This window comes from Petromyzon marinus, chromosome 21 (genome assembly GCF_048934315.1).
Source record: "Petromyzon marinus isolate PM22_M1 ecotype Great Lakes invasive population chromosome 21, UKy_Petmar_22M1.pri1.0, whole genome shotgun sequence".
In the NCBI taxonomy this organism is placed as follows: Eukaryota; Metazoa; Chordata; class Hyperoartia; order Petromyzontiformes; family Petromyzontidae; genus Petromyzon; species Petromyzon marinus.
In genome coordinates, this window is record NC_133687.1 from 5,282,262 (window position 1) to 5,301,347 (window position 19,086).

At 53.6% G+C, this 19,086-nt stretch overlaps 1 protein-coding gene across 13 annotated transcripts in view; it reads right to left on the reverse strand.

Annotated features, from left to right (window-relative positions):
• Nucleotides 1–560: 560 nt before the first annotated feature.
• LOC116944339 (uncharacterized) overlaps nt 561–19,086 on the reverse strand; it is a 103,046-nt gene continuing 84,520 nt past the window's right edge. For 11 of the 13 annotated variants that reach the window (XM_076068461.1, XM_076068460.1, XM_076068455.1 and 8 more), the window contains 13 exons: nt 18,955–19,032; nt 13,321–13,385; nt 12,958–13,072; nt 11,966–12,115; nt 10,612–11,583; nt 9,932–10,040; nt 8,052–9,813; nt 5,779–5,877; nt 4,481–4,564; nt 4,010–4,324; nt 2,692–2,838; nt 2,446–2,540; nt 561–2,192 (listed from right to left, as the gene is read on the reverse strand). In XM_076068461.1, coding sequence (XP_075924576.1) covers nt 2,096–2,192; nt 2,446–2,540; nt 2,692–2,838; nt 4,010–4,324; nt 4,481–4,564; nt 5,779–5,877; nt 8,052–9,813; nt 9,932–10,040; nt 10,612–11,583; nt 11,966–12,115; nt 12,958–13,072; nt 13,321–13,385; nt 18,955–19,032 — 4,088 coding nt within the window. In that variant the 3' untranslated portion in view covers nt 561–2,095. The remainder of the gene's footprint in view (nt 2,193–2,445; nt 2,541–2,691; nt 2,839–4,009; nt 4,325–4,480; nt 4,565–5,778; nt 5,878–8,051; nt 9,814–9,931; nt 10,041–10,611; nt 11,584–11,965; nt 12,116–12,957; nt 13,073–13,320; nt 13,386–18,954; nt 19,033–19,086) is intronic. The other 2 variants (XM_076068463.1, XM_076068464.1) reach the window with 2 other exon arrangements.

A 19,086-nucleotide genomic window follows, 5' to 3' on the forward strand; every position in this document is an offset into this window, starting at 1 on the left:
TTGGCTGCGTGTGGTTGACTGCCACGTGTACTGACACGACACGCACGCGTATGTACCCACAGACACGCGTGTTTCTCCGCGTGTTCACCTGGGAGAGCCTCGTCGAGTCTCAAGACTCGCGTTCATGAGGGTTCTGCCAGTTTTGTCACAGCAGTAGGGGGGGGGGTGATGTTTCTGCTGCTGTGCGATCCCAGTTGAGAGATTTGCAGGGAATGTCATCATTTGGGATGTTTTTTGTCCGATAGCGGTTTCACGAGGTGTGTGGGTTTAGCCATGGGGGGGAAACAGGAACCCGGAGGATATCCATGCACAACAGGGAGAATATTCCAACACGATGCAGAGGTGCCTGGGTTGGGAGTCAACTCAGGGGGCTGCTTGCTGCGTCACCACGGCACCCCCATCCTGCTGCCAGAAGCGTGTACCCCCGCGCACACAGGTGTCACGCACACCTGTACCCACACACGTACGTGTCTCTGCACATGGACTTGTGTACCCAGCCACACGTGTGACCCACACGTGTACCCATACACACACGGACGTGTAACGACACACACAGCGGGTGCAGCTCGCTAAGTTTAATTGGCTGCTCATGCATCTGGGCACGGGGCGCCACATCGTTACGTGAAGGCAACCACAGCGATCCATCCTCGTCATTGTACTTACAGGGTATAGCTTCATCATCGCCAGCACGATTAGTCATTACAGCTGGAGTTGGCTTAAATATATTTGCGTAAGTAATAAAAGGTTTTTAACGACAAAAGCCGGAGTAAACTCAATCCTTGGAGGGAGGACCGACCCCCTGGCCTGCACTCACCCCCTCACTCGCCCTTCCCATGGCAGAGGGCACATCCTACCCACTCGCCGAGCCAGCCTGCCTCATCTGCCAATTGGGCCACTCCTCACCTGCTCCACTCTCACCTTGCGCGCCACCTGCACCACGCTTGCCGGTGTTAATGGCTGTGGTAGTAGTGGTGGTTGTGGTGGTGATTGACCTGCTAGGCTCTCTCAAATGCTTTCCCCACTGCCCATGCTAGTTTCGATCCACACGGCCCTGGCTAGCGCAGAGTCCAAGCGGGGGGGGGGGTGTGGAGGGGGGGGGGGTCAGTATTGGTAGTGGAACCGGCTGAGTTGAGTCGAGGTGAGCTCCATCGCAAGCACGCATGCTCAATACTCAGCAGGAGAGACCTCGGCAGAACATAAGGGAGGCGGGGGTGCTGTGCACCCTCCAGTTTCCCTGTGGGCCCCCCCCCGTGCCGCCCCCCCCATGCCGCCCCCCCCCCCCCCATGCTATAGCAAACATGCTCGGAAAGGTATGGGTGGGGGTAGGGCAGAGAAAAGCAATGCGGGGATCTGGGCCGCCCCCCCCCCCCCCCTCTGCCGCTTTTCATGGAGATCGGTGCGAGGGGGGTCTCTTGCTTTGGTCATGCATGCACGGGGAGACGCGGAGGGGGGGGGAGGTGGAGTAGACACGGGTGCAAGAGATGGAGCTGTGGAATCTTGTTGACGTCACTCGCGCCTGCAGTGATCGCGTCCTCGTCTGTCGACACATCGGTGCAACAGTGGGCCCCGTCCGCCCCACCCCCTGTGCCCTGGTGAACGTTGCTTGGAGTCCGCTGCTTCGTGGCTGTGCTGAGATCGGTCTCGACATCAACGGGCGCACTCGAGGCTACAGGGAATCCATTGCTCGACACGCATTTGTGTCGGTGCGATATTCAACTTTTCTCCCGCGAGTGAAGACGGTAGTTTTTTCCTGTGCAAATGGCTCTTTGCTTTTCTTTGTTGCACTTCATTTAATTGGTTTTGCTTTTGTCATTGTGGCGACCCCCCCCCCCCCCCCCCCCCGTCGTGAACTCGACATGGAGACGGTGCGACACGCCGGGTCGGGGAGGTGGAGACACACACGTGGGGCGGACACGCGGAGACACGGACAGGTTTTTGGACGTGTCCATCGGGGCTTTAGGATTTGTGTGACCGGGAGACGGTGGGTGATAGTGGGAGGCGATGTGAGATGGTGGGAGACGGTGTGGGGGGGTGGGGTGGGGGGCGGTGTGATGGGAGGCAATGGGACAGAGACCGTTGACACACGAGCCGTTCACTATCCGCTGCTGTCCTCTCCCGGCCGCTCCAGCACGCTCGCCTTGGGTGCGCGCGTGCGCGAGTGCTCCCGGGAGGTGGACTTCCTCATGCGCGTCCTGCGAACGGGGTGTGTGTGCGAGAGTGTGCGGAGTAGGTGTGGGAAGGAGTAGGGGGAGAGAGAGTGCCTGCGTCATTATTATTATCATTATCAAAATGATGCGTCTCACTGCAATCCGCCATCATTGCGGTGGTGGTGTTTGTTGTGGCGGTGGTGGTTGTTGCAGTGTGGTGATTTTTGTGATGGTGGTCGCCATGTGGTGGTTGCGTTTGTAGTCGCCGTGTTGTGGTGGTGGTTGTTGTGGTGGTCACCGTGTGGTGGTTGACCCGTCGGGGTTCACCGTCTCAGTCGACTCCAGGAGGTCGACATCCCCCACATGGGGGGGGGCCCCCGCATACAGCAGAGCCTGCGGGGCACGGGGTGTGAGGGGGGCATGGGAGGAACTGGAGGTCAAGGTGGGTTCGTGGTGAGTCGAGTGGAGAGCTGAGTAGAATGGTGATGGGAGTAGAGTGGCCAGTATAGTAATGCAGCGAGTAGAATGGTGAGGAGCCGCTCACCTGCTGGAAGTCCAGGTGAGCGCCGCTCAGGTCCATGGTGAGCGCGGGGTCTCCATGGCGACGCTCGGCGTGAGAGCCCGTCACCACAGAGTCGCTCACCGCCCTCGTCATCACCGCCTCACCACCGCTACACTCCGTGAGGAGCACCTACACACCCTCAACACCACCAGCCATTAGTTACACAACAGGCGTCCGCCACCGTGGTGACATCACCGTGTCGCTTTTGCCAGGCTAGGTGCACTTTGAGGCCATCCTGTGAAGTGTTGGTAGGCTCTTAAGGAGGTCACGGGACTGTGGATGTGCCACCTGTGTTCCCTACTGTGCCAACTCGCTGTGTTTTATACGTCCGGCGCTCTGCTCGTTCTTGTGAGCGGTCGCTTCTCCGCTGTTGTTGGAGGGAGACTGCTCCCAACTGCCCAGTAGAGCATCTTTATAGAGGCCAATCTTGACACCACTGGTACCAGTCATTGGTAAGTCCACTCAGCTCCACATCCTCCTGTAGCGCATCAGTCCATCCCTTCTCTAACCCGTGCTGTGCCCGTTTAGCCCCCTCTATCCGGCCAAACAGAAGCTGCTTGGCCATTTGCTGGCTGGGCATGCGGGCTACATAGGCCAGCCAATGCAGCCTCGCTTGCCAGAGGAGCTCACTGATGGGACTGTGTCCAGATCTTTCAACGATCTGAGCTCTTCACATAATCCAGTCTGGTTAAACCAAGGATATATTGTAGGCAGACCAGCCTTAATTGTTTCAAACCAGGGCCAGGCTGCACTTTTCACAAGCATAGAGAAGGGATGGCATGACTGGCCGACAAGACCAGGTAGCTTCCACACAGCGTTACGCAGCCCTTTAAAAGATAATACCGCTTCAATCATTTGGAGTGAAACCTCCTCTGCCAAACCGGAGCTGGTCAGAAGTACACTGCCCAGGTACAGAAACCTCTCCGCTCTCTCCATGGCTGCCCCATCACTCATGGAAGTGGAGAGGGGGGAACAGTCGATGACAAAAAAATACTGAAGCAGGTGCTTAGTTTTGGTGGGGCCCAATAGTAAAGCCCCATCCCTTAGCAGCATGCTCCAGGTTCAGCACTCATACACACTCACACAGATGGCAATCGCTAAGCTAGTGGCAGTGACATCTGCATGTTGCCCGTGCCAGGATAGGTGCGCCCGCACGCCACATGCATTCAGCATTAATCGGTGCGTGAATCGGTGCCGGTGGAGGGGTCAAGAGGTCACACGGTGGGGGGGTCGATAGTAAACACCGTCCCCCACCGTCCCGCCCCCCCACAACCACCCCCCTGCCGCCTCCACCCCTCACCCCGCTGTGTCGCTCATCGGCGTGAACCACGGTTCTCTTGTAGACGTGAGAGCGGCGTTCCCCGATGTCGTCTCCTCCCTCCACGCGTCTTTCCCGTCCCCCCGCGTCGGCGGTGGTTGGGGCTGCGTCTCCCCCCGAGTCGCTCACCTCCGCTGCTCCCCTCTGGGTGCCGGGCGAGCCCACGGTGGGTGAGGAGCCCACGGTGAGCGACGCGGCCACTGTCCCTGGCTGGGCGTGGCAGCTAGGGTCCAAGAGGCCTCCGGTTGTGGGGCCTGTGTCGGGACTCAGGATCCTTCGAATTATTTTCCTTGTAACCTGGGAAGGGAGTGGTGGGGGTTGGTCCCAGGGGGATGGGAGTGGGAACCCCGGGGAGGGAGAGGAGAGAGGGCGAGTGAGTCGAGGCATTGTAACTCGGCGTGAGCAAGTGTGCGTGAATGAGCGAGCGAATGTGAATGAGTGAGTGACCCATACCTTCCTTGTCACAATGTTGCCGAACTCGTCTGTGAATTGTTCCTCCGTCACCGAGTCCGTGGGCATGTCTGTAACGTCCTCGCCCTGCACGCACACACATGCACGCACACACACAGATATGCACACAACAGCCACCAAGTCGTGGTGTTACCATGACGATTGTGCCAAGCTGGCTGCACTTTGAGGCCATCGCATGAAGTGTGGAAGCCTCACTACTCACAAGAGGCCATGGGACAGACCCAGGTGTCATGGCTTGACTGAGATGACCCCCTCCCGTGCCAACTTGCTGCATTTTAGCTGTCCAGCACTCTGCTCATTGTTGTAAGCATCGATCCTTTGCCTTCCGCTGGTTTTGGAGGGCGACTGCACGCAACTGCCCAGTAGCGTTCTTCACGCAACTGCCCAGTAGCGTTCTTTACGAGCCTCCTCCACAGAGGCCGATCTTGACACCGCTGGTACTAGTCTTCGAAAAGTCCACTCAGCTCCACATCCTCCTGTACCGCATCAGTCCATGTCTTTTCCATCCCATGTCACGCCCGTTTAACCCCCTCTGTCTAGCCAAACAGAAGCTGCTTGGGCATGCGGGCTACATGACCTACCCTTGCTTGCTGGAGTAACTCACCGATGGGTCTGTGTCCAGATCTCTCAAGAATCTGTGAGTTCCGCACACTAATCCAGTCTGGTAAAACCCAGAATTGCAATCTGAATGTTTACAACCGGCATATATTCCATTAGAGGGGTCCACGTTCCGCAAGAATAAAGAGAGGACATGACTGTGGTGGAGAAGACTCGAAGCTTTTTGAGGTGCGACAGGTCGGAGAGCAGCTACAAAGCGTTACGCAGCTGATGACATAGCCAACACAGTGGCGTGAAGCATAGTATCAATAAGGCTTGATTATTGCAACTCACTACTCTATGGGACGTCTGGCAAAAACATTACCAAGCTGCAGCATGTGTCTTTGGCACATGTGACAGGTGCTGCAAGATCTGACCATGTCCATCCAGTGCTCACACCGAGCTGCATCGCCTCGCGGTTGATAAATGAATACATTCAGGTCGCAATGATTACACATGAAGTGCTTGCCACAAATGAACCACAACAATACGAGCATAGAAACCATGATGCAAACTCCACTCACCCTCGCGGAGGCTTTTGGCAAGCCATCACCTGGAACAGGAGGTTATAAAAGGCAACAGACCCATTCGCCTTGCCTGCATCCCTCCCACTGATGTTCATCTTTGGTGGGGATGTAAACCACCACCACCACCAACAACACTCAGTACTCATGCACCCTCACCTTGATGATGACACGCCGCCTGATGACGCGCGTGGTCACGAGCTCCTCCTCGTCGGAGCTGCTCGTCGTCTCTCGGCTGCCCAGAGCGCGTGACACCTCCTACACACGCTCAACAACAGCCTCCAATCACAACTATGTGGCGGTGACATCACCGCAGCACTGGTGCCATGGCGGGTACACTTTGAGGCCACGTAAATTGTCGAAGGCTCGTTGCTGGCAGGCGGGGGAGCCTTCCACACTTCATCGGCATGTCCAAATCCTGCATCGATTGGTCGATTCATTTGCAGGACAATTAGAAAAATTAACATCATTGCTGTTCTTGATGAACTCGTGCCTATTCGAACAAGCACAAAGAGAACTAGGGAAAGTGCGCAAGTAACTGGTTGTCACCGGAGGCGATCGCTGCAAAGCAGACCTGGAGGAGGCTCCAGCGACTTTGGAAGAAAACTGGTTTCAAGACTGTCCGACTTGCTTACAGAGACGCCCGTAGATCTGCCAACCAACACATTTTTAAGTCAACGCAGATCGTTCTATGCTCTGCGCATCAATGAGTCGGCTCGCGACCCCCTGTGCTTTGTGGCACGTCGTGAAGGGGTCTGCTGCACTCCAACCACCCATCAACGAGTCAACCCGGTCTGTGCACAGGGCTTGCGACGTTCTTCGCCAATAAAATAGTGACGATCAAGACGGCAGTTTCTAACTTCAAGGAAACGCATTCTCCCGGTCTGCCATCTGAGTTTTGATCAACATCGAACCGATGTAAATTCGAGACGCTGGCACCAGCGTCGGTGGCAGAGGTGTCAATGTTCACCGCACTGCTGCCAAATAAAACATCGCCACTCAAAGTACATCCACACGTCGATTCTCAAATCATGCTCGGACGTTGCTTGCACCGCTGATTGTCCACCTGGCCAATATTTTGTTCAACTAGGGCGGTTTCCCAGACTGGTTCAAAATGGCGCAGGTAACACTGCTCGAAAAAAATGGCTTGAGCCAGTGACCCCACAACTATCTCCCGATCTCAAACCTGAAGTAAGATTTCAAGGGTCATAGAACGCTTTGGTCTGAAGTGGTTACTTCCCCACGTCTTTGGGATGGGCGCATTCAACCCGTTGCAGTCAGGATACCGGAAATTCTACAGCATTGAGGTGGACACGACTAAGGATCACTCAATACCTCTACAAGATCATGGATGATCGGAGCACCTGCAGTGTTGGTTGGCCTCGATCGCTCAGCCTCCTTTTGACACCGTCGACCACAAGATATTCATCGAGCGGCCATGGTCAAGGTTCGGTGTATCGGGTATGGCTCTGGGGTGGATTTAGTCATACCGACATGGTCAATCACAGTTGGTCTAGCTGGGCGATGAACGGTCATCGCCGATGCAGTGCCCAGTTGGCGTACCAGAGGGTTCGTCCTATTTTGAACATGCGTCTCTGGAATTGCCGATTTCATCTCGGGGCATTCCATCAAGTTCCATTAATATGCCGATGATGCACAATTGTACACTGCAGTGAAGTCAAAGTTAGATATGGAGAGCTTCGGTAACCTCGAAGATCGCACGCATGTGTGTTTAGCACGAAACAAGATGCTGCTTAACCTAGAACAATCGGTTCTGCAGGCGAAACAATTTGTGGGAGGATTAGGTGTGGCCGTTGTAGACTCCAGGATTCAGTTTTCTACTCATCTAAAGAGCCTCAACACAATATTATAAAATTATATGTCGCTTGATCGCAAAATACAGTCATGATGTAACCAACATGGTGGCGTGTAGCCTAGTATCGACAAGGCTCGATTTTTGCAACTCACTACTCTACGGGACATCTGGCAAAAAACATGAGCGTGTACGAAATTCTTTGGTTCGTGTCGTGATGGGTATTGCAAGATCCGAGCATGTCCATCCGGTGCTCGCTGAGCTGCATTGGCTTTCGGTTGCTGAACGAAGACATTATAAGCTTGACCTCATTACACACAGTGCTTGTCACAAATAAACCACAAAACCTTCATATTTCGTTAAGGAGCATAAATCAACATGTGACCTCTGGTCATCCTCGCAAGCGGCTTTTAGCTAGAAATCGAACAAAGCCAGTCACTGCATTGCGTGCTTTTGAGATGCGGCCATCTGGAATGCTCTTCCTTCTGCTATTAAGAAATGAAAACCAATTTCTTTGGAACGACTTTTTTTGTTTAGTTTGTTGTCCTTACAATGCACCTCCGATTTGCATGGTTGGCGACATGTGGTGCAAAAGAAGTTGAACATATATATTACTCACCTCTTCAACAGGCGAACCCTCATCAGGACTCATCTCCTCATCCTCCTCCTCCACGACCTCAACTCTTCCTCGGTGTGGCATCATCCCTTCTTTAGCCGGTGACAGGATTCCTCCTGACACCTCGTTGCCCTCCACAGGCTCCACTTCTTCGGGGATGGCTCCTAGCCGACCCTCGGTGATAGCTGGTGACCCCTCTGCACCCTTACCGGTTCCCTCCTCATCCTCCTCTCTCTCCTCCTCCTCGTCGCCCCGAGGCTCCTCTCTGGCCAGGGGCGCAGGTGGGACTCTCTTCACCTCCATCTTCCTCTCCTCCTCCCTCTTCATCTCCATCTTCCTCTCCTGGTCCCTCTTCAATTCCTCCTCCATCCTCTTCCTCTCTTCTTTTTTCCTCTCCTCCTCCCTCTTCTTCTCCTCCTTCTCCTCTTTCTTCTTCCTCTCCTCCGTTTTAATCTCCTCCTCCACCCTCTTCATCTCCTCCTCCACCCTTTTCCTCTCCTCCTCCATCCTCTTCTTCTCCTCCTCTTTCTTCTTCCTCTCCTCCTCCATCCTCCTCCTCTCCTCCTCCACCCTTTTCCTCTCCTCCTCCATCCTCTTCTTCTCCTCCTCTTTCTTCTTCTTCTCCTCCTCCACCCTCTTCTTCTCCTCCTCTTTCTTCTTCCTCTCCTCCTCCATCCTCCTCCTCTCCTCCTCCACCCTTTTCCTCTCCTCCTCCATCCTCTTCTTCTCCTCCTCCACCCTCTTCTTCTCCTCCTCTATCTTCTTCATCTCCTCCTCCACCCTCTTCTTCTCCTCCTCCACCCTCTTCTTCTCCTCCTCTTTCTTCTTCCTCTCCTCCTCCACCCTCCTCTTCTTCTCCTCCTCTTTCTTCTTCATATCCTTCTCCCTCTTCTTCTCCTCCTCCACCCTCTTCTTCTCCTCCTCTTTCTTCTTTATCTCCTCCTCCACCCTCTTCTTCTCCTCCTTCCTCTGCTTCTCCCTCTTCTTCTCCTCCTCCACCCTCTTCTTCTCCTCCTCCACCCTCTTCATCTCCTCTTCTACCCTCTTCTTCTCTTCCACCCTCTTCTTCTCCTCCTTCTTCCTCTGCTCCTCCCTCTTCTTCTCCTCCTCCCTCTTCTTCTCCTCCTCCACCCTCTTCTTCTCCTCCTCCACCCTCTTCTTCTCCTCCTCCACCCTCTTCATCTCCTCTTCTACCTTCTTCTCTTCCACCCTCTTCTTCTCCCTCTTCCTCTCCTCCTCCATTTTCATCTCCTCTTTCTTCTTCCTCTCCTCTTCTACCCTCTCCTTCTCCCTCTTCCTCTCCTCCATTTTCATCTCCTCCTCCACCCTCTTCATCTCCTCCTCCAGCCTCTTCCTCTCCTCCTCCACCATTTTCCTCTCCTCTTTTTTCTTCTCCTCCATTTTCCTCTCCTCCTCCCTCCTCTTCCTCTCCTCCTCATCCCTCTTCCTCTCCTCTTGCTTTATCATCTCCCTCCTCTGTTCCTCATCCTTCTTCCTCTCCTCCTCTTCCCTCTCCTGCTCCTCCCTCCTCTTTCTCTCCTCCTCTCTCTTCTTCATCTCCTCCTCTCTCTTCTTCATCTCCTCCCTCTCCACCTCCTCTCCCCCCGGGCCCCCCTTCTCCCCATGACCCCCGCTCGAGGGTTCTTTGGCATTGGGGGGCTGCTGCGTGGCTCTCTCCTTCAGATAGCCGACCAGAGTTCCCGGGGTGGGTAACCCCCGCTGAGCTGTTTCGCCAAAAGAGGGGGGCGACTCGGCATGACCTCGTCTGGGGGTATGGTGGGGGGTGGGGGGGGGGGGTTACGAAATTACAAAGACTCCCGAGCGCATGAGCGAACGAGCATATGACCGAGCGGGTGGTTGAGTGAGCGAGTGCGGTGCCGCACCGGCGAGCCGCCCGTATCTGCTCGGCCGAGAGGTTCACGTGAGCGCCGTCCGTCTCCCGCTCCAGACGCTCCATGAGTGCGCGCACTCGCTCCTCCGACCACTCGGGGTCTGCCACGCACGCACACACACACACACACGTGCGCACGCACGCACAAACATACGCACACTTACACACGCGCATGTACACACACGTGCACACATGCACACACACGTGCACATGCGCGCGCACAAACATACGCACACTTACACACGCGCACGTACACACAGGCACATACATAGCGTGCACACGTACACACACGTACCCGCGCACACGCGTACACACGCACGTGAGTGGAGTGAGTGTGTGTAGTCCCCTTGTTCTGAGTGTGTTTTCTCCGGGTTCTTCGGTTTCCACCTCCCATAGCTAAACCCGTACACCTCGTGTAACTGGTGTCAGCCAAACCCACATCCCCATTGCCGACAATCTCTCAACTGAGATCGCAAAGCAGAAGCAGCAGCAGCAGCATGTTCCCCTGCTACTGCGACAAACCTGGCAGCACCCTCCTGAGACTCCTTACGGGGTGAACGAGCGGAATCGTAGCAACGGGAAGAGCCGCAAATCGCCACCAACAATGACGACACCGCGCACGTGTGCCAGGCTAGGTGCACACACAGGCGCCCCAATGTCGTCCCGCCGCACCTGTCTTAAACTCGGCGAGCCGGGTTCTCTTCACGGTGGTGACGCGGAAGTTTGGGAACGAGTCCGGGGAAAATCCCTCTTCGCAGGGAAACCCCCTCGCTCCCAGGGACACCCCCGGCGGCAGCCCAGGAAACAAGTCGTCAGCGCGAGGAGACCGTGATGGCGCGGCAGAGAACGGGAGTGGTGCGGCCGAGGCGCTGAGAGATGTGGCCGTGGTGGTGAGCGGCGTGGCCGTTGCGGTGAGCGGCGTGGACACGGGGGATGCGGGTGCTGGCGGCGATGTCAGCGTCCTGTTCGTTATGAGCGTTGTTCTGGTGAACACGAACGATGCCGGGAAATCTGGCATTGCTGCAGGAGGCGGTGTGGTGGGAGTGGCGGTAGGGGCGGGTGGCGATGGCGGTGACGGACCAGCAGGTGGCATTCGAGGCGGCAGAGAGGCGGAGGGAAGTGACGAACGCTGTGGGGTGAACGAAAATCCCGTCGATGGCGGCGCTGACGATCGTGGTGGTAGCGTCGACGATCGTGATGGTGGTAGTGGAGGTAGTGCTGATGATTGTGATGGTCGTGATGGTCGTGATGGTAGCGTTGACATTCGCGATGGCAGCGTTGACGATCGTGGTGGGGGCGGCGGCGGTGGTGTGGATGCTAGCGATGATGACAATGGCGCCGGCTGGGTCTCTGCGTGGCCTCGCCGTGCGGCTCGAACGTTGCGGAACCCGACGCTCTCCGCGGCGCTTGAGAAGGACGTGGCGCACAGTGGAATTGCGCCGGCAAATATATCGGAGAAATTTGCGGTAAAGTCATCGTCACGGTCGCCGTCATCGTGGGCCGGGACGGGCGCGTCGCCCGCATCGTCACCCTCGTCGTCCGCGTCGTCGTCATGGCAACCAAAATCAAATCGCTCGGAGAGGGCGTGGAGGTGGATCTTCGGCACGGGGGCGGCGGTGGCGGCAGGGACGGCCGCGCCGTGCGCTGCAACGGCGAGTGTGGGATGGAGACGCGGAGAGAACGGAGAGTGGAGGGGGAGAGAGAGAAAGCGGAGGGAGAGCGGAGGGAGCCCGGAGAGCGGAGAGTGGGTAGGGAGCCGTCAGAGTGAAGTCACGCGTGAGATGGAATGAGCAGAGAAGAAAAAAAAACGCAACGTCAACGAAAGAGAAACATTGGGGGGGGGGGGGCAGGAGGGCAGGGGGGCCGTGCGGATATTTCAGATAAAATGCAACGAAAATAAATAATAATTCATAACCAAGCGGGGCCGCGCGTGCGTTGTGATGTTGACGGGACGACCCAGCCTGAGTGTGGGGGGGGGCACCCCGTGTGAAGGTGGAGGCGGGTGAAGGTGGAGGCGGAGGGTCACCTGTTTGCTCCAGAGTGGGGTGCTCGGGGCCCGTGGTGCTGCGGGGGATCCCCGGGAAGTGAGGGGGGGGCGGCGCCGAGCCTCCTACCGCCGCCACCTGAGCCACGTCCGGCCTCTTCATGGCAACCAGGTACCGCTCTAGCTGGGTGCCTGGAGACCACACATGGCGTCGTCTTCGACCCCTCGGCGGCCAACACATCGATAGCAACCGCACATCCTCACTGGCTTCCGAGCAACCAAGTTCAGCATCATTGGCCCCCGTGTAACCACACATAGCGTCACTGGTTCCCAAGCAAGGCACACGTCATTAGTAACCACACAGAATCATTACTTATCCCTACACAGCAAAGTATTGTTGCTGGTCGCCGAGCAACCATGCAGTACCATCACCGAGTGCCTAGCAACTACACATCGTGAGCATGAGTAACCACACACTACATTACTGGTTCATTAACAACACACCATCTGTAAAGGCGCTGTGAAGTTAAGCACGATTATAACCGGCTGCGTTATAATCCCTACACCACCTGTATTGAACTGGGACTCTGTATTTGCGAAGAGATGTCCCTTGCTGTCAGATCGGCCGTTCGCTAACGTCGATTTCAAGCAGCGCGACTGCCGATGAGACACTGAATGTCGGAACCGGTGCAGAGCTTTGCTTGTACCGAATACATGGTCTGCTTGTTCGTGTTGTGTAGTTAAGAGACAAGTGATGATGCTGTGGTTACTAATGATGTGTAGTTCCCAAGTAACAATGCGCAGCATCAATGGTCCCCTAGCAACCATCCCTGCCGGCTCACCGATCCCCTGGCAAATGACCCTGCTGGCTTCCAAGTCTCTTAGCAACAGTCCCCATTGGCTCACTGGTCCTCTAGCAACCATCCCTGCCGGCTCACCGATCCCCTGGCAACTGACCCTGCTGGCTTCCAAGTCTCTTAGCAACAGTCCCCATTGGCTCACTGGTCCTCTAGCAACCATCCCCGCCGGCTCACCGGTGGCCCGGCTGCCCTCGCGGTGAGCCCACAACTTGAGGAGGCAGAACGCCTTCTGCGCCTCCTTAGACAGACCCAGCTCCTCCACCTCGTCAGCCACTTCCTCGCCCTCCCCCTGCACCACACAGCCACCGTTAACCATCACAGCGCCAAGTCACGACGGGTGGACACGGGGGTCACGCATCGTAACAACCCACACACCGCCTACACACTGTCGCGCACACACACAATGCTCACCCACACAAATCATCATACATGCACAGCTCACCCACACACACACACCATCACCCACACATTCTGCTAACCCACACACACTGGTCATCCACCCACACCGCTCACCCACGCACGAGGTTCCTGTCTCACCTCCTCCGCTCTCTGCACGGCCTCCTTCAGCTTATCTGGAGAAATCCCCATCTTCTCTGCCAAAGCTGCACATACGCAGGCACACACACATGCACGCAGGAAACTGACAAACAACAGGAAGTGTGTGTGTGCATGTCTGTGTAGTGGGCAAAAACAAGCCCGACCTCCTCGGAGGTGCTGGATGGTAATGCTGTGGTGGATGTGAGCAATGCCATATGGGGGGGGGGGGGGGGAAGGCCAATTCAATCGGCTTTTCCCCGCATGGTGGTCGTAACCACCATAGCGGCTGGAGTGATTGGAAGGCATGGGCCAGATCGGCTCAATAACAACGGTAGGAGGCTGCTAGACTTTTATGCAGCCCATGGGCTTGTAATTACCAACACGCTGTTCCGGCATCGGCGCATCCACACAACATCATTGATGCACGCCGGGTCCAAGCAAGAACAATTTTTGGACTACATAGGGACGGAACAGTGGATGCGGGCTCATGTCCTTGACACCAGGACCTACCGTGGAGCTGATTTGCCCACTGACCATTGGCTTGTCATCTGTGAGTTGCACCTGCCATTCTTCCACTCCGGAGGTGGATCTCCATATAGGACCCCATTCAAACCCACAGTGGTCTGTTCTCAGCTCGCTGATGAAAGCTACACGTGAGAATTGCATTATCGCTTGCAGCTGGGGTTGGCATCACATCCCCCTCCCCACTTCTGATGCCGGGGGGGAAATGGGCGAAGAGTTTAGGACTGTGGCTCATGCAGATGCAATGGCTGCTTTTGGGTACACTTTCCAAACCTCCCCAGAGATGCTGGATGACTGAGGAGGTGTTACCGGTTGGATAAACAGACGTAACAGGTGCACTCCCACCATCTACAGCAGACGTGGGCAAAGTACGGCCCCCGGGCCGTATACGGCCCGTTGGGCTTTTTAATCCGGCCCGCCGAACTTGTACAAATATTATAATTATTATTAAATTAAATTTTACCTTTCTCCTGTAATGCCCCCATTTCCCCATTAGATGGCGCACTTTGACCGGGAGTTACGACATGTTTTTGTATTGTTCGAGTTTGTGCAATTTGTTAAATTGCCTTGCAAATAAATGCTTTGCTACCTGCTAAAGGCCAAATCCTTTCATGTAATGATTTTTACACGTCATATTTAGTTCACACAAACACTCCATCCATCTGTTCCTGGCCCGGCCCCTCTGTCAAATTTTAGAATCCATTGTGGCCCGCGAGTCAAAACATTTGCCCACCCCTGATCTACAGCATCCCACGTCGGAGAATGAGGTTTACTGCAGGCTTCGCAGTGCCGTGCGGCACTGCAATGATGAGTGATCATCATGGGTTGCTGAGGAGATGGAATCTGTCTCGGAAGCCCATGATCACAAATCACTCTTTAATTCTATCAAAAAAGCAACTTTGAGCGCCACACCTATCACCATTCTTCGGGGAAAGAAAGGCGATTCGATCTCCGACCCCCAGGAACAGGTTTGCTCAGCCCAGAAAACATCATGGGGCAAAGTGGGGATGACCCTGTTGAGGCTGTGGTGCCTCAATTATTGGAAGAAGTAGTCATCCCCTATGAGTGGCTGGCTGAGGTGCCATCTGTTGAGGAAGTCCGGAGTCTGAGACCAGTAAAAGCGCCGAACAGAGATGATCTACAAAGCGAACTGCTGAGGAAAGGTGGCATTTGTGTGCAGACTGCCCTATATGACAATGTAATAGTCTGGACCACTGGATGGGTTCTGCAGGATTGGAAGGATGCCATGGTGGTCACCCTCTTTAAGAAAAGGGACCTCAGACTGTAACAACTATAGGGACATCTCCCTCCTCAGTGTGCCGGGAAAAGTCCTGGTAAGGATTATTCAACATTGTCTTGCCAGGTACGCCGAGGAGAGCCTTGCAGAGCCCCAATGTGGTTTCAAGCCAGGGCGGTCCGGCACAGATGCCATATTCTCTGTCCGTCTGCTATAGCAGAGTTGTAGCGAATTCCAACAGGACCTACGACTCTGCTTTATTGACCTGGTCAAGACCTATGATACAAAATCAGAATTTGTATTTATCCTGGAGAAATATCGATACCATCAATAGGTTAAGGCTCTGGGTTGTTCTTCATGCTTTTAGAGTCCCTGACTCTGTTCACGATCATTAAGGTCCTTTATGATGGTGGGCAGGCCCAGGTAAAGCTACGTGGCCGGGAGTAAGAGCCATTCCCTGTTCACCTTGGGGTGCGACAGGGATGCTCCTACATAAAAAAAATCGACCAAGTAGTTTGAGAAACCTTCCATGGCTGTAGCAGTAGAATTTCTATCTGGAAAAGATAAAATGAGAAGCTGATCGATGCCCAGGCACGGTCAAAGGATGGCTCCCTACTGGTCAACCATGTTATTTATGGTGATGATCCGGTATTTCCTGCTCTCTCTCTGAGAAGAAGTTGCAGGTTCTGCTGCTGAACCTGGCACATGCTGCAAAGAAGTGGGGCTTTACCATCAGCCCCACCAAAACTAAGCACCTGCCTGGGTATATTTAATCATCCAATATTCCACCCCTTGAGCTAACTATGAGTGATGAGTGGAGAGGTTTTTTAACCTTGGTAGTGTGCTTATGACAAGCCTCGGTTGGTAGCAGAGGTCTCCCTCCGAATTAGCCAAGTGGCATAATCTTATCGTCAGCTGCGTAATGCTGTGCGGAAGCTACCTGGTCTGTTGCTCCAAACGAAGCTTCAGGTCTTCTCGGCCAGTCATGCCCTCCCTTATTTTTGCTTGCGAATCATGTCCTCTAGTGGAACATCTGTACTAGTTTAAAACTTTCAGGCTGGCTTGCCTACAATATATCCTGTATTTAACCAGGCTGGATTGTACAAGGAACTCACAAATCCTTGAAAGATCTTAAGACATTCCCATCAGTGAGCCCCTCTGGCGGGCAAAGCTGCATTGGCTGGGTCATGTAACCTGCATCCCCAGCCACCGCATGCCCAAGCAGCTTCTGTTTGGCCAGATAGAGGGGGTAAATGGACGTGGAGTGGGATGGAGAAGACATGGCATGATGTGGTACAGAAGAATGTGGAGCTGAGTGGACTTATACGCTTTGGTTTTTTAGGTAAAGTCACATAGGTAAAATAAATTAAAATAAAAGAAAACAATTAAATCACGACATTCAGGAGGCAACACAAGCTTCCGTCTTCAGGTGGAACAGTCACAGCAAGATCGCTGCATCAAGTGGGGAGGCTCTGAGAGCCTCGAGCTTAAATACAGGTTAAGGGGGGGGGGAGGAGCCAAGTAGTGCACATTGATGTTGTGCGGAGCTAAGTTAATCCGTCTTTTGTTATGTTGAGGGTGCGGGGGATGCAGTGGGTCACTGCAGGGGGCAATGGAAAAATGGAAACAAAAATGGAAAAGTTCTGAAAGAATATGCTGTGTGCTTATAAGGTAGCTAAAGGTTTGATTTGGTTTATGACATCTTTCCAGTGGTTGCTTAATTTAAAACCATCCTCTCAGTTGAAGTTGTGTCTATGTTTGTATATCTGGATGGCTTCGTGGACAAATCTTTGGTAATAACCGGGAGGTTTGCATAGTACTTTGGTATCAGAGAAAACAATCTCATGAGAACCCGCTGTGTTGAGACAATGATCAGCTACGGCCGACGAATTCGTTCTGCCGTGTTTCAAATCTGATTTGTGCTCGCGAATTCGGTCAGAAATATGTCGTTTTGTCTCCCCGATATAGCAGTCACCGCAGATACAACTCAATTTGTAAACACCGGGGTACTGTAAGTCAGGGATGACATCCTTTACGGATGGGATCAGATCACGGATTTTGTGTACTGTATTGAATCGAACCTGGATCTTGTGTTTGTTTAGAATTTTGGAAATATTTTTGGTAACGCCTGCTATCTATGGGTTCCCCCTTGTCACCAGTGATAGCCAATGTTTTCATGGAGAAATTTGAATCAGACGCCATCCAGACATCCATCCTTAGTCCTTCCCTGTGGAAGAGATATGTGGATGACACTTTCGTCATTTGGCCACATGGCCTCCCAGCTTTGAACCATTTCCTAGACCACATCAATTCCAGACACCCATCCATCAAATTCACCATGGAAGTGGAGAAAGATGGCAAGCTGCCATTCTTGGATGTTCTGTTTGAGAGAACTGATGGGTCTTTGGGACATTCTGTTTACAGGAAGCCCACCCACATAGATTCCAACTTGAAGCCTGATTCCCACCACCACCCGGCTCAAAAGAATTATCTCATGAAAACATGATACCATAGAGCTCATTGCATTTCTGACCAACACCACCTGACCAGTGAATTAAAACATGTACATCTAGCCCTCAAGATGAACGGTTACTCTGACCGTATCATCCACCAAGCTGTTTCTCCCACCATACAGAAACAACCACTTGACACTCTGATCAAAATCATCACAATGCAATACATAGCAGGCGTTGCCAAAAATATTTCCAAAATTCTAAACAAACACAAGATCCAGGTTCGATTCAACACAGTACACAAAATCCGTGATCTGATCCCATCCGTAAAGGATGTCATCCCTGACTTACAGTACCCCGGTGTTTCCAAATTGAGTTGTATCTGCGGTGACTGCTATATCGGGGAGACAAAACAATATATTTCTGACCGAATTCGCGAGCACAAATCAGATTTGAAACACGGCAGAATGAATTCGTCGGCCGTAGCTGATCATTGTCTCAACACAGCGGGTTCTCCTGAGATTGTTTTCTCCGATACCAAAGTACTATGCAAACCTCCCGATTATTACCAAAGATTTGTCCACGAAGCCATCCAGATAAACAAACATAGACACAACTTCAACCGAGAGGATGGTTTTAAATTAAGCAACCACTGGAAAGATGTCATAAACCAAGTCAAAACTTTAGCTACTTTATAAGCACACAGCATATTCTTTTCGAACTTTTCCATTTTTGTTTACATTTTTCCATTGCCCCCGTGCAGTGACCCACTGAATCCCCCGCACCCTCAACATAACAAAAGATGGATTAACTTAGCTCCGCACAACATCAATGTCCCCTACTTGGCTCCTCCCCCCCCCGCCCCTTAACCTGAATTTAAGCTCGAAGCTCTCAGAGCCTCCCCACTTGATGCAGCGATCTTGCTGTGACTGTTTCACCTGAAGACGGAAGCTTGTGTTGCCTTCAAAACGTCGTGATTTAATTGTTTACTTTTATTTTAATTTATTTTATTTTACCTACGTGACTTTACCGAAAAAACCAAAGAGTATGAATCCTTGCAGTCACGAAAGCCTCAAATCTAGAACTGAGTGGACTTGCCGAAGACTATAACCAGTGGTGTCAAGATCGGCCTCTAAGGAAGAGGATCATGAAAGACGCTACTGTACAGTTGGGAGGCAGTTGCTCTCAAACAACAACGGAGAGCAGAAGAGCGATGCTTGTCACAATGAGCGGAGGACCGGGTGGCTAAAAGTTGGGACAGTAGGGGGCACGGGTGGTGCATCTGCCAATCATCTCAGTCAACCCTTGGCAACTGGGCCTGTCCTTTCACCTCCTGTCAGCGATAGGAGTGTACCTGGCCTGACAAGTGCTGTGGTGACGTCACCGCGACAAAATGGCGAATGGCGGTTGTTGTGCGCTCACCAGGCCAGTCTGAGTCGAGCTTCTCTGCGACGAGGGCGAGGTGCAGGTCTCCTCGGAGCATCTCGTCAATGTCCGAGTCTACAGCCACACGGACGACACGGCGGCCATGGCCCATCACTGGCAGTCAGTAAC